We start from the raw sequence: 14591 nt of genomic DNA, 5'->3' as shown, positions 1-14591 counted from the left end.
AAAATTACCTTTAATAATCTGTCTTTCGATTTTTAAAAAAAGTGCCAGGTGTGAGTGAAACACAAAACTACTACTGTTATATTACTACTGTACTACTGTTATATTTAATTCGTTATGAACTATATGAAAGGCATATTTTAGATTAAAAAGAATTAACTTTTTTTTTATCAAATTTAATTCACAGATAAATATAATTTTCAATGTTAACGTAATTATTATTATAACGAATGCTTTTTGTTTATTGTCTATTGCTGATATAATCTTTTGACACTAGTATACTGTACTAAAAAAAACATTAAAAATTCTGATGTCTATGATTTTAATGATGGTTTTATATGATTAGAATTTTTTAAATAGGTTCAACGGATATCCAGTCATAATACCACATATCTACATAGGATTGACACAAGCGAGAGCTAATATATAATATAAAGCTGAAGAGTTTGTTTGTTCGTTTGAACGCCCTAATCTCAGGAACTACTGGTCCGATTTGAAAAAAATCTTTTAGTTTTAGATAGCCTATTTATCGAGGATAGCTATGTATCATCTGGCCCAATAGGAGCGGAGCACCAATCAAGAATGTTTCAAAATCGGGTTTTTTTCCTTTTGAGAGCTTCCTTACTTAGCCCAAAGAAACTGTTCTGCGCGGACGAAGTCATGGGCAGAACCTAGTATACATATAAATCAGTCAAATAAAAGCAGATGCTAAAGTTCAGTTGCAGCCCAAATCTTTTGTCGAAACTACTGCTTATAATTATTACTATTTTTTTTTTCTTTTCTTCTATATATAGCTTAGAAATTCTATATGATTTCATCGAATTTGTCTATGCGGTTTAATTTAGTGCATCTCGCTTGTATCCACCTTTTTGGATCAGTAAAAGCCTGACTATGAAAATATATATATTTGTTATGTTAGTAACAAGTATAGGTACATTGTTTAGAGTGTCGTGTTAATACAAAAAATTGAGCTCCTACACCCTGTACAAAATATCTCAATTTCTTTGGTGTTACAAAATTATTTACATCGTATGAATTTATAAAAAACATTAACGTTTACATAAAATATATATAAAAATATTTTTATGAGGTAATTAGTGCTTCATTAGATTAATCATTAGTATAAATCTTAAGTATTAAATACGTATATACTGTGTGAAGTATATAATGGCCATACTAAGCTATAAGCTAAATAACATTCCGATAGTCGTGCTGTCATTTCGCAATCGAAAACCTCCGATCGCTGGCTAGCTGTCAAATACTTTTTGGATAGAAACCAGCGCCAAATGCAATTAAGTAGCAATAGTTGGTACTAATATTATGAATTTAACTTACGGGCTTATCACTTTTAAATACCAATTTGACAGCAATAATTTTACAATCTCTTATTTTTTGTGAAAAAAATCTAACAATAGTCAATTTTTTATTTATATCGTGCGAATTGGCCATTATAGTGTATAGATAGTGCTTGTTACATTTAAATTTTCTTAAAACTGTTAACATTTTCTTAAAAATACATATTTAAAAACTACAAATAGTTTAAACAATTGTTTTTACAAATATATTTTTGTAAAAATACGTGCATTAAGGCGTAAGAGAGATAGTAATAGATTTAGCAAGTGTCATGTTAAGTTAGGGTTGCCAGACGGCGGGGAAATCCGGGATTGTCCCGGAATTACGTGTCTTCTGCCGTGTCCAGGAATTATAGTTGACTGTCTCGGATTTCGAATACTACTAGTTTTCTAGCGATTCACAAAAATATTATCAATTGTCGTATATTTTTCATTCGACCGAATTCGTAATCCTCGAATTGTCCCGGAAATGACATGATTGAATCTGGCAACCTATTTTAAGTAGAGAGTACACGAAAGCAATATAAAGAATCATAATTACCAATACAAATTAAAACAATCTCTTTTATAGTATAGAGTAGAATATATATTTTATTCAAGTAATTTTTATTATAATCATTGACTTCAACATATGTTTTATTTTATAGTTATATTTTCATTTGTATAACATTTTTTATTAAATCATAATAATTATTATTTAATATCAACTGTAAAATAATTCTAATTATAAAAAGCTATCTTATTAAAAATTTAAGTATTGTAATGAAAAAGTGAGAAGTTTGCTTGTGTGTGTAAAAATCGAAAATATAGTGTATCAAAATAAATATATACTATAAGTATATAGGTGGGATATGTTAATATGATATACTCGTATATAAATAGATAATATCTCAATATCAAGGAGGATATACTGTAATTTTATTTTATATTAAGAGCACTTTAAGGCAGGTATTTGTAAAAGTATTCTTCTTCTTCTTTTAAATTCTAGCTTCCTCTAGGATTTTCCAGCATTCAAGTAATTGAATTTGTTCTGTTATTTTGAAATTGACTATACTAAACATGCTGGTTTTGTGAGATTACAAATTTATGTCAAAGAAAGAGAATAACTTTTAAATCTGTTGATCCACCTAAATTGTAAAAGTATTATTTTTCTATGATAATTTTAAATTTGTGACAACTTATTAGTATCTCTGTTTCTGTTTTATAACGAAAATTATTTCTTGAATATGCTACATAAGATTTGAGTTCTATTTTCTGTGAAATCCTACCAAAACAAAATACATAGTATTAAGTACAATTCGCCATACTGCCGTTATTATTATGAAACAATGCTATTATTGTAGGTATTGACGAACAAAACAATATAACAATAACAATTGCAAGTTTTTCTCACGGAATATTTTTATCAATGTAATCTCATTTGTTAATATTTTTAATTTGATTTAAGAAGTATGTACAAGTACTTTGTCTTAACACTTAACGAGGATAAAGCGGAAAGTGACAAAAACTTATCTTTAAATAAAAACATAATAACTAATGTGACACATTCACTACAGATTAAAAAAAAATTGCAATCATTGTTTATTCGCCAATCTCCATACAAACGTATAAGGGGGATTTCCCTTATCTACTAGTACCATGTACTAGTACCCTGTACTAGTACACTGTACTAGTACCCTTGTCTAGTACACTGTAAAGTACCATGTACTAGTACCGTGTACTGGTATCCTGTACTAGTACCCAGTATCAGTACCCTGTACTAGTACCGTGTACTAGTACTCACCGGTCGGCCACTAGCACCACACTAGTAGCCGACGCGCTGCGGGCTAGTCACGGAGGCGGTCTGCTGCGACACGACGCGCGAGCCCTGCGCCAGGCCGCCCGCCTGCACCGCGCGCCACTTCAGGTAGGCGTCTATGGCGTACGCGAGGGTAGCCGTGAATCCGAAGAACTGCTCACATAAACATTTCATATAAGATCATCCAATGCCCTAAGTAGGATTCACTGCTGTGTCGGGGTTCCGAACACAATACACAAGCAGAAATGCCCATCATCATCATTACAGCCTATACAGTCCACTGCTGGACATAGCCCTTCACAAGTTAGGGCCGAAAATGGCGTGAACTCGTGTGTGTTGCCCATAGTCACCACGCTGGGCAGGCGGGTTGGTGACCGCAGGGCTGGCTTCGTCGCACCGAAAACGCTGTCACCCGTCTTCGGTCTGTGTATTTTAGAGCCAGCACTAGGATGGTTATCCCGCCACCGGTCGGCTTTTTAAATTCCAAGGTGGTAGTGGAACTGTGTTATCCCTTAGTCGCCTCGTACGACACCCACGGGAAGAAAGGGGGTGGCTATATTCTTTAGTACTGTAGTCACACAGTACATGCCCAGATCATGGGAAAAAATCTGTATGGCCAATACGAGTGTTTGCCGTGTGCGGGGATCGAACCAGCCACCGCCAGTGCAACAGTCGCGACCCAGTGCTGTGACCGTTGCGTCAACGCGTCGTCATGAATAAGTTTCATAGAGCATATCAGAAAATATCCTCTGTTCCAAATCTGGATCTCTCAAGAAGCGCTATGTTTCTGATTGAATAAAATAGTCAGAGCTCCTAGGGAGGGTTGGGTGTTCCTGGTTTTACACTATCGTGTCCGCTTACCATCAGTCGAATCATACACTTGTTCGCCACCCTAGTGATATAAAAAAACTACATATATAAGTGTCTAACTCACCGCAGCCGCTGAATGCGGATTATCATGCACAGTGACGGCCAGGATTGCAGCTATAAAGAGGAGCACCGTCCACAGCGCCGTGAAGACAAACTCAATCTTCAGCCACGGGATCTTGTAGAACTTCTCAACGATGTGGAACAAGTAGAACCCGAGAAGGATACCCGTGAACCAGAATGCTATCATCGCTATCCAACTAAAGTACACGCCCTTGCCGGCGTTGTTCTGATACGAGAACTGGATACAAATAAAACCCACGAGACTTGCCACCTGTAGACATTAAATATTTTACTTATATTAATTAAAAACGTAAATGTTACAGATTACACATTTTGACTTTCATCCACTTTCCCGAGGGAAACCTGTATTGAACTTTCGAATAAATAGTAAATTCAATTCGTACTATGAATTCAAAAAATAACGAGTTTCATACAAATTTATCTAGAAGTGTCATTATAATGTGCGGTCGAGATAAAGACAAACAGACAAACAAACATACTATGTTTGTTTGTGTTATAATAATACATCAAATGAAACAAATGGTGCCATCTATTGGTGATGTTGTAGAGTAATTGAATATTGATTGTAATCTGTTGAATTGATTGAATGATTAGCTTTTGTAACTCTTTCCTTTAATTGTATAAAGTAGTTCGCTGTTCGCCACCATTGTGTAAACTTGTCGTCATTATTAAATTATAATTATTAGGTTATGGGCCCAGTCACATTTTTTTATTTAGTAAGAATAGTTGTAGTTAGTTGGCTGAGTAATAGTGTACAGTGGAAGATTTCGAAGTTATAATTAAGTTAGTGAACTTTTGACTTTGTATCCGTGCTACACGCGGTGTGGTTGATTGACAGACATGGCTTCTAGTACGAACTCATTTATTGCAAATGTACCGAAGTTGAAAGGTCGGGAAAATTATAGTGAGTGGGCGTTCGCGGCCGAGAATCTGTTAGTACTCGAAGGAAAGACAAATTTTCTTAAAACTGAAGGAGTTGGAGCTAACATGGCGGACGACGCCATGACGAAAGCCAAGTTGATTCTAACCATAGATCCGTCGTTATATGTACACATTAAGAGCGCTTTGACTACTAAAGAACTATGGCAGAAATTACAACAAATGTTTGATGACTGTGGTTTTTCGAGAAGAATCATGTTATTGAGGAATTTAATATCAATACGTCTCGAAAGTTCAGATTCAATGACAAGTTACATTACACAAATTATTGAAACGGGGCAGAAATTATCAAGAACTGGGTTTTTGGTAAATGATGAGTGGATTGGCTGTTTAATGCTGGCAGGTTTACCCGAAAAATACTTCCCAATGCTAATGGCCATCGAACATTCCGGAATCGCCATTACGGCGGATGTTGTAAAATCAAAATTATTAGACATGTCCGGAAGTGAAGATTTGACGGAAACTACTGCATTGTATACTAGAGGGCGCCAGCATGTCAATCAAAAATCGAAGTCGTTCAATAAAACCAATCAAGATGGCGAAATGTCAGATGTCAAAAATAGCAAAAAGAAATTTATTAAGTGTTATCGTTGTAAACAGATCGGGCACTATAAAAATAAGTGTACACAAGTTCAAGATATGAAAATAGAGAATTCTAATGCATTTTCTGCAGTATTTTTAAGCGGAAACTTCAGACCGTACGATTGGTATTTGGATTCCGGTGCAAGTATGCATATAACCTCAAACGTAAACAATATTCGGAAAACATCTAAGAATACGAGTATAAAGGAAATCACAGTGGCTAATAAAGCAGTGATGGCTGTGCTTTGCTCAGGCGATGTTGATATTGTTACGATCACGTCGAAATGCAAATATTCTATCACAGTAAAAGATGTGTTATGTGTGCCTAATATTGCTACGAACTTATTATCAGTGAGTAAATTGATTCAAAATGGAAACAGAGTGGACTTTCAGAAAAATTGTTGCTATATCTATAACAGTAGAAATCAACTGGTTGGAGAAGCCAGATTAGTTGATGGTGTTTATAAACTCAATGTTGAGAATAGACACGACTGTTTGTTCACGACATCTGATAATGTAAACAGTGAACTGTCGCATCGCAGATTGGGCCACTTAAATAGCAGTGACCTTAATAAAATGAAGGAAGGTGCAGTTGTAGGCGTACATTTCAAGGACAAAGCTGTTATTGACAAAAGTACATGTGTTGTATGCTGTCAAGGGAAGCAGTCACGATTACCGTTTAACCATGCGGGCATGAGGAGTAGTGAAGTACTTAATACCATTCATGCAGATGTGTGCGGACCCATGGAGGTGACTTCAATTGGTGGCTGCAGGTATTTCTTGATCTTTGTCGATGACTACACACGTATGACCTTTGTTTATTTTTTGAAGGCTAAGAACCAAGTGTTCAAATATTTTAAAGAATTTAAAGCTTTAGTTGAAAATCAACAGAATAAGAAAATTAAAATATTTCGAACTGATAATGGTCTGGAATTCTGTAATGCATTGTTTGACAGTTATTTGGCTGAGGCTGGTATAATTCATCAAAAAACTAATACATACACTCCAGAACAAAATGCTATTAGTGAGCGTATGAACCGAACTCTCGTGGAAAGGGCTCGTTGCATGTTGTATGATGCTGAACTACCCAAAAGGTTTTGGGCTGAGGCTGTAAATACAGCTGTATATCTCAGAAACAGGTCACCAGCATCGGGATTACAGAACATGACACCGTTTGAGCTCTGGTCTAATAGAAAACCAGATCTTAGTCACATCAGAATTTTTGGGAGTCAGGTTATGGTGCATATCCCAAAGGAAAAACGACTTAAGTGGGACACCAAGTCGAAACCACATATTCTTGTCGGTTATGCTGAAAATGTTAAGGGGTATAGGATTTATGATCCAGATAAGAAGTGTGTGTCTGTGAGCAGGGATGTCATAATCCAAGAAAACTTAAAGAGTAACATAGATGATAGGATATCAGTTTCAGTGGGGGAAATCTCAAAAACACAACAAATTAAGAGTGAAATAGATGAGTCTGATATAGTCACTAGTGTAGAACTTGAAAATGATACTAACCACACAGATATTACTGACCAGACTAATAAATCTATACTGCAGGATGTAGATGAGACTCCGCCCCCAGAAGAACCCAAGAGGATCAAACGACCACCACAGCGTTATGGTTACTCAAACTTGTGCATGCAGTCAAATGCTGAGAATCAAAGTGATCCAATTAATATCCATCAAGCTCTACGAGGTCCTGACAAAGATAAGTGGACTGCTGCGATGGAAGAGGAACTTCAAGCATTTGAAGAGAATAATGCCTGGGTAGTGGTGAGTGAGGTGCCTAAAGGAAAGACTTTAGTTCAGTGTAAATGGGTTTATAAAAGAAAGTTTGATAGTGACAATGGTGTTCGATATCGTGCTCGTCTTGTGGCAAAGGGCTTCACCCAGAAACCGGGAATAGACTATGACGAGACATTCTCACCTGTAGTGCGTCACAGTACCTTAAGATTATTATTTGCACTTTCTGTACAATTAGATTTAAATGTTACTCACTTAGATGTTAAAACTGCTTTTTTAAATGGGATTTTAAGTGAAGATATTTATATGGCTCATCCACAAATTGATTTAAATAATAATAGTAGAAAAATTGTTAAATTAAATAAAGCTATTTATGGTTTGAAGCAGGCGTCAAGATCATGGTATGAAAAAGTTGATCAGTGTCTGGTTGAATTGGGTTTTAAGAGAAGTAATGTAGAACCATGTGTATTTACAAAATTTCATAATAATGTTAAAGTTATTATTGCTTTATATGTCGACGATTTCTTTGTATTTTCAAATTGTAAAGTAGAGACAAATAACTTAATTTCAATATTGAGTTCAAAATTTCAGATTAAAGATCTTGGACAGGTAAAGCATTGTTTGGGGATGAGAGTAAATTTTGATAAAGAGAATAATGTTTGTACATTAGATCAGGAACAATATATTGATCAATTGTTAATTAAATTTAATATGTTAAATTGTAAAGAGGCTAGTACACCTATGGAGTTAAAATTAAATATTGATAAAAATGGTAATGTTAATGATAATAATATACCATATCAGCAATTAGTAGGTAGTCTCATGTATTTGTCTGTGTTAACAAGGCCTGACATAGCCTTCAGTGTTAGTTTTTTAAGTCAATTTAATTCTTGTTATACTAGTACTCACTGGAATTATGCTAAACGGATTCTCGGGTATTTAAAGAGAACTAAAAATTATTGTATAAGGTATATAAAAGGAAGTTTTGAGTTGTTGGGATTTGCTGATGCTGACTGGGCTAATAATAGTTTTGACCGGAAATCATATACAGGGTATTGCTTTGTGATGTCAGGGGGTGTCATATCATGGGAAAGTAGAAAACAAAGGACTGTGGCTCTTTCCAGTATGGAAGCTGAGTACATGTCAATGGCAAAGGCATGCAAAGAATTAATGTATTTGAGAGTATTGTTGTCTGAAGTCACTAATCAAGATGTATGTCCTATTACCTTATACAATGATAGCCAGAGTGCTCAAAAATTTGTTGTTAATCATGCTTTGAATAGGAAAAGTAAACATATAGATATCCGTTATCATTTCCTAAGAGATGCTGTTAGTAGTAATATTATAAATATTGAATATGTGTGTACTAATGATATGCCAGCTGATGTTCTCACAAAGGCACTCGGTGTGACAAAGCATTACCAATGCATTGAAGCTTTGGGAGTTATTAATTTGTAAAAGAATTGTTAATTTGTAAGGAGTTGTTAATTTGTAAAGAGTTGTCAATTTGTAAAGAGTTTTTAATTTGTAAAGTAAGTTTCATGTGATGTAGTGGGGGTGTTATAATAATACATCAAATGAAACAAATGGTGCCATCTATTGGTGATGTTGTAGAGTAATTGAATATTGATTGTAATCTGTTGAATTGATTGAATGATTAGCTTTTGTAACTCTTTCCTTTAATTGTATAAAGTAGTTCGCTGTTCGCCACTATTGTGTAAACTTGTCGTCATTATTAAATTATAATTATTAGTTTGTCTGTTCAGAGTATTTCTAAAGAGCATATTTATCAATAAATCTTGATGAAAAGATGTCGGATCCGGTACTCTTTAAACAACAAAAAAAAGAAACGTTAAAATCAGACACGGAAATGTATGTACTCGCATAATTTCCTGACGACTATATCAAATTAGATAATTCCTTGTTTTCGGGTTTGTAAAACAATATAGGCATTAAGAGAAAAAATTTGGGGATATGAAGTTCGCCGAGTCAGCTAAAGTTAATAAAAATTGAGATTACATACAAATGGATTCGTTAATTCTGCTGATGCTCTGATGTTTAAAGTGCATGTACGTTGTGTCTATAGCTCTATCGACACAGTATCGTATAGGATTGGATGAAGAAGCATGGATTGCTAAGGTTTTCGTTAACAATTCATCTTAATAATAAATAATTGTTTGCTTGCAAACGAAAAAAAAAACCGACTTTAATTACATCGACGAGTAATACAACGTAGATAGACGAAAAAATAGTCAAGTAACTACGCGTTGTCAAAGATTACTCAAAAAGTAGTTATCAGATCTCAATAAAATTTATATGTGACCACATGAAAAACATACGCTATCGATTAAATTAAAAATTATTAAAATCGGTACCCCCAGTAAAAAATTATTGCGGATTTTCTAGAGTTTCCCTCGATTTCTCTAGGATCCCATCATCAGATCCTGGTTTTCTTATCATGGTACTAAACTAGGGATATTTTCTTTCCAACAAAAAAAGAATTATCAAAATCGGTACACCCAGTAAAAAGTTATTGCGGATTTTCAAGAGTTTTCCTCGATTTCTTTGGGATCCCATCATCAGATCCTAGTTTCCTTATCATGGTACTAAACTAGGGATATCTCCTTTCCAACAAAAAAGAATGATCAAAATCGGTACATCCAGTAGAAATTTATGCGGTATAATACAACGTAGGTCGACGAAAAAAGCGTCAAGTAAAAACGCATTATTAGATATAACTCGAAAAGTAGTTGTTAGATCTCAAATAAATTTACATGGGACCAATTGACACACACCACCTTTCAATTAAAAACAAATTGTCGAAATCGGTCCACACGGTCAAAAGTTCTGATGTAACAAACATTAAAAAAAACAGTCGAATTGAGAACCTCCTTCTTTTTTTGGAAGTCGGTTAAAAAGGTAAGTCACCTTGCAAAATGCTAGAGTTATTGTTGAATATTATTTATCTGATTTAGCTTAATTAAGAGCAAATAAATAAAAAGCAAGTATTGATTATACAATAACATGTATACAAATAAATAAAATTGGAGTGTCTGTTTGTAATATTAAAGTAATAGCTTTTTACTAAATGCATATGGATGTATAAACGAGACATATACCATAATTACATTTTTTACAATTTTTGTCTGTCTGTCTGTTCGTTCTGGCTAATCTCTGAAACAGCCATGTTTAGTGCTGTGACCGTCGTACCAACGCGGCGTCGAAAATATTTAAGTCAGATACAATATTAACACATTAAAACGTTCGGCCAAAATACAATGTCAAAATTGTGAAATTATCAAATGTTCGCATGTTCGCGTGTCAAAATGTTAAAATTAAAATTAAGATACATAAATAAATTAAAAAAAAAATATTATATGTACCGTGTCCATTTAGTAAAAAGGGGTTATTTTAATATTACAAACAGACAGTCGAATTTTATTTATTTGTATAGATAAAAAATATACTTTCCGCCTTCGTTTGGATGCATTAAAATATATGATGACGCAACTTCTATTATTTTTAAAGTATTACCGTATCTCACCTGAAACAATCTCATTTTTCACATAATAAAATATTTACGTAACGAAATTAAAACACCTCCACTCGTCACAAAAGTAACCGTACCAAAAACTGGAATTCTCCGGTAATAGACATGCAAACTTCGTTTTTCGAATGGCAACTTAACTGACACTTAAACGGGAAATCCCTCGCAAAATATTTAGTCTATGGCCGTCGATAGTAACGCAGTATGAAGTTTTTATGACGTGATTCGTGAATGAAAAGACTACGTATACCGGTATAGATGTACTAAGTTATCAAGTCTTGCAAATCAAATTATTAATTGCACTTTTAATTTAGAATATTGTTAGGTTCCTTATTGTATTCTTAATTTTGTATTAAAGTATTAATGTACTTTGACTGATTACAATTTTTCTGGACTTATAGACGAGTTGTATTGTCACGGTGAAATTATGGGAAACTATTGCGCTGCTGGAATAGTGCAAGTTCTAGCCGGTATAGTGGTGTATACGGGGAAAGGCATGTGGTTGCTCGCAAAGCTTGGGTTCAAAGCGACGGGCATCGTGGCGGGAAGCCTCGCCGCGATGGCGATGTCTAGCTTCGGTAATGTGCAGTCCGGAAGCATTATAGCACAGGCAACGTCTATGGCTATGCGGTCGTAGGTTGGTTTTTGTTCATATTTATTATTATTAAATAGTTATGATTATTTTCTATACGTATCGTATAAGTGATATATTTCGTTTACTAAAGTATGTTAAAAGACTAGTTTTTAATGAAGTTTAGTTTATTCATTTTATGCTTATATATCTGGTTAGTTAATAAATAAAATAGTTACTTTTAATGTGAGTAAATAGTTTTGAAGTAAATTTATAGCACATTATAAAATTCAATTTAATATGTAAAAATAAATAAAGGTGAACTGTATTATAATTAATACATAATTTCATGGAGGTGAAAATAATGTAAATAAAAAAAAAAAATCCTGACCAAATCATGAATTTTAGTTTTTAGTCAATGAGTTCTGTTGTTACACGTTTTCCTAAACAAATCCCAATAGCTGACAAACAATACATACCATAAACCATGTTAAGCAAACATCTGTACCAACATTATATTGACTGTTCTGTATTACTGGTGATGTAAATCCCATTAACATAATGTTGTTCAAATACTTTTGTGTAGTAATTATTTATACATAATAATCAATAGGGCTTAAAGGCAAACTAGGTCGGCACACAAGCCTTACTTACCTGAGGGTAAGCTATTACCGTAGCTTATAGACTTCTGCAACACCAGAAGCATCTCAAGAGCATTGCTGATCATATATATATATATATATATATCCCCATTTTCCCCAGGAGCTCTGGTCACCTTACTCACCAACGGGAACACAACTCTGCTTAAAAGCAGTGTTATGTGAGCTGTGATCTTCTGTAAGGTCTAGGGACTAACCCAGTCGGGCTGCTGCCTCAGTTAACAATTTGCTAGTTATGTATTTGAATATGGTCATAAATGTTACTGAACATTGTGAAACACAATATATCTGTAAAATGATTACATCCATATTGTATAAAAGATACATGATTCAGCCTGCAACATCCCACTGCTGGGCATCATCCTTTTCACCTTGTAGGAGAAAGAAAGGAATACAATACTATAAGTAAATCATTTTCAAAGCAAGCATCTAGCATTTTGCTAGTGAAGCCATCTTGGCTTATTAACAAACACCTAATAATGATTATTTATCCTAATAGAGTAATTATGAACCAAGCGTCAGTACAATGGTGTAAGGGATTACGATTAAGCCCTCTTCTTTCTTGGGAGATGGTTTAGGGATATTGGTTTCTCTGACATTTTTATATCAAAAACAATCGAAGTTACTTTGTATTTTTGATTCATTCTTGTTACTATCACAAGCTATCTTTAAAATATTTTTCTTCTTTTCAGATGTGTCAGTGAGCTGTTGGTGATTTCATTTTTTTTTTATTCAGACAATAATAAAAATTTTTAATCAACGAATTAGTTTTTTTCATAATACCTAATAAGAATACCCTTAATATATCTATAAGATTATTTGTCTATCGTTGTGAGAGTACAATTAAATAAACTTGCATTGGTCTGAAAGTAAAGAAATGGCTTTTAAAATTTACTCTTTACAGATTCTAATAATTATAAATAATCTCTCTTAATTTAAACTTCAATGAAAGCCAGCCAGGTGTGGCATAATTCAACTAAAGAGATTCTATAGGAATTTCTATATATATCTACAAAAATAATTTTTAGTTGAGCTGCAATAACTGAAGAGCGTATTGTATAAAATATTCATATATATTAGTAATACATGTCGGATGAGGTAGGTTTCTCTCGCTCATCGTCTCTGAGTACTCGGTCTACTGTGAGCTTCAGTGGCCAATTTTGGCACAGGTAAACACAATTTATAATATCACCAATTTCTTATAACAAAGGAATCACTTAGCAGAAAGGTAGTTATTTTAGTTGAAAGGTACGCAGCATGGAACGCGGGATAATCAGAGACTAACTTCTTAGCATTCTATGGATTCACTGTGCTGGTGCCGAGTCCATCGTGTGGCAGAGGGAGTAGCTCAGAGCAGTGCCTAGGACTTGCGACCTAGATGTAGGTTTAAGGAGGCCCCCTTTGAGATGTACATCAACGCTCAACTTCGTCATGTAACAATTAATTCGTTTGCACAAATTAATTATTGAAAGAGTAGGTTAAGAGCTACTAGGATACAACAAGTGCAACTTGCCAAGCCAGAGCCAAGACTGCCTTAGGGGTAGGTGAATATCAAACGATGTGCTAAGTGGCGTGATCAGTGCATCTGTTGTTTATAAATTCCTTTGCTAATTTAGATGTATTTAAACAACAAAAAATAGATTACATAATATATTTAAGGTGTTACTGTTTTTATTTTCTATTTTTATTTTTGAATTTAGTTGTCATTTGTTTATTTTAGTGGTAACTGGATTTATCACATTTTTTTTTATTGAATGAGTGTCGTAATAATTTTAATATTCCCTGAATAAATAAAATAAGTAACAAAAACTTACCGCTTGGACAATTTTAAGTATTCCTGGTATGGTCTTCACATAGGAGGGATCAAAGCGTATGTTTGTTTGGACGGTTGTGCTCGTGGTGACCGTCGTGGTTACTCTTTGCCCGTAACCAGTTTCAGCCATTTTGTTTCTTTATCTATAAGTTTATTTAAAAATAATTGTGTTTGCTCACAAACGAAAAAAAAACCGACTTCAATTACATCGACAAGTAATACAACGTAGATCGACGAAAAAATAGTCAAGCAACTACGCGTTATCAAAGATTACTCAAAAAGTAATTATCAGATCTCGATAAAATTTATATGTGACCACATGATAAATATCAGCTTTCGATTAAATTAAAAATTATCAAAATCGGTACACCCAGTAAAAAGTTATTACGGATTTTCGAGAGTTTCCCTCGATTTCTCTAGGATCCTATCATCAGATCCTAGTTTCCTTATCACGGTACTAAACTAGGTATATCCCCTTTCCAACAAAAAAAGAATTATCAAAATCGGTATATCCAGTAGAAAGTTATGCGGTATAATACAACGTAGGTCGACGAAAAAAGCGTCAAGTAAAAACGCATTATTAGATATAACTCGAAAAGTAGTTGTTAGATCTCAAATAAATTTAAATGGGACCAA

At 34.0% G+C, this 14591-nt stretch overlaps 1 protein-coding gene and 1 long non-coding RNA gene across 3 annotated transcripts; one reads left to right on the top strand and one right to left on the bottom strand.

The window, feature by feature from the left end:
* Positions 1-3153: 3153 nt before the first annotated feature.
* LOC123669679 (CKLF-like MARVEL transmembrane domain-containing protein 4) lies at positions 3154-14146 on the bottom strand. The gene is made up of 3 exons (XM_045603270.1): positions 13957-14146; positions 4082-4348; positions 3154-3300 (listed from the first exon to the last, which is right to left on the bottom strand). Exons 1-3 carry the CDS (start codon positions 14083-14085, stop codon positions 3154-3156), a joined length of 543 nt encoding a protein of 180 aa, XP_045459226.1. The 5' UTR covers positions 14086-14146.
* Positions 11086-12895, top strand: LOC123669269. Of its 2 annotated transcripts, none has more exons than XR_006745728.1 (3): positions 11086-11164; positions 11314-11549; positions 12835-12895. It is a non-coding gene; the product is annotated as an uncharacterized LOC123669269 (long non-coding RNA). The 2 variants fall into 2 exon arrangements; XR_006745727.1 differs by having other exon boundaries at positions 11105-11232.
* Positions 14147-14591: the final 445 nt, after the last annotated feature.

The sequence above is a fragment of the Melitaea cinxia genome, chromosome 3 (genome assembly GCF_905220565.1).
Source record: "Melitaea cinxia chromosome 3, ilMelCinx1.1, whole genome shotgun sequence".
NCBI classification, from domain to species: domain Eukaryota; kingdom Metazoa; phylum Arthropoda; class Insecta; order Lepidoptera; family Nymphalidae; genus Melitaea; species Melitaea cinxia.
This window is presented reverse-complemented; position numbering and strand designations above follow the sequence as displayed.

Bases quoted from the DNA above. Each gene is read 5' to 3' on its own strand.
- LOC123669679 (XM_045603270.1), bottom strand. From the start codon at position 14,085: ATGGCTGAAACTGGTTACGGGCAAAGAGTAACCACGACGGTCACCACG. The intron at 4,349-13,956 runs GTAAGTTTTTGT...TAATGTCTACAG, and splicing joins TACTTAAAATTGTCCAAGCG to GTGGCAAGTCTCGTGGGTTT. The intron at 3,301-4,081 runs GTGAGTTAGACA...TTATGTGAGCAG, and splicing joins ATCCGCATTCAGCGGCTGCG to TTCTTCGGATTCACGGCTAC.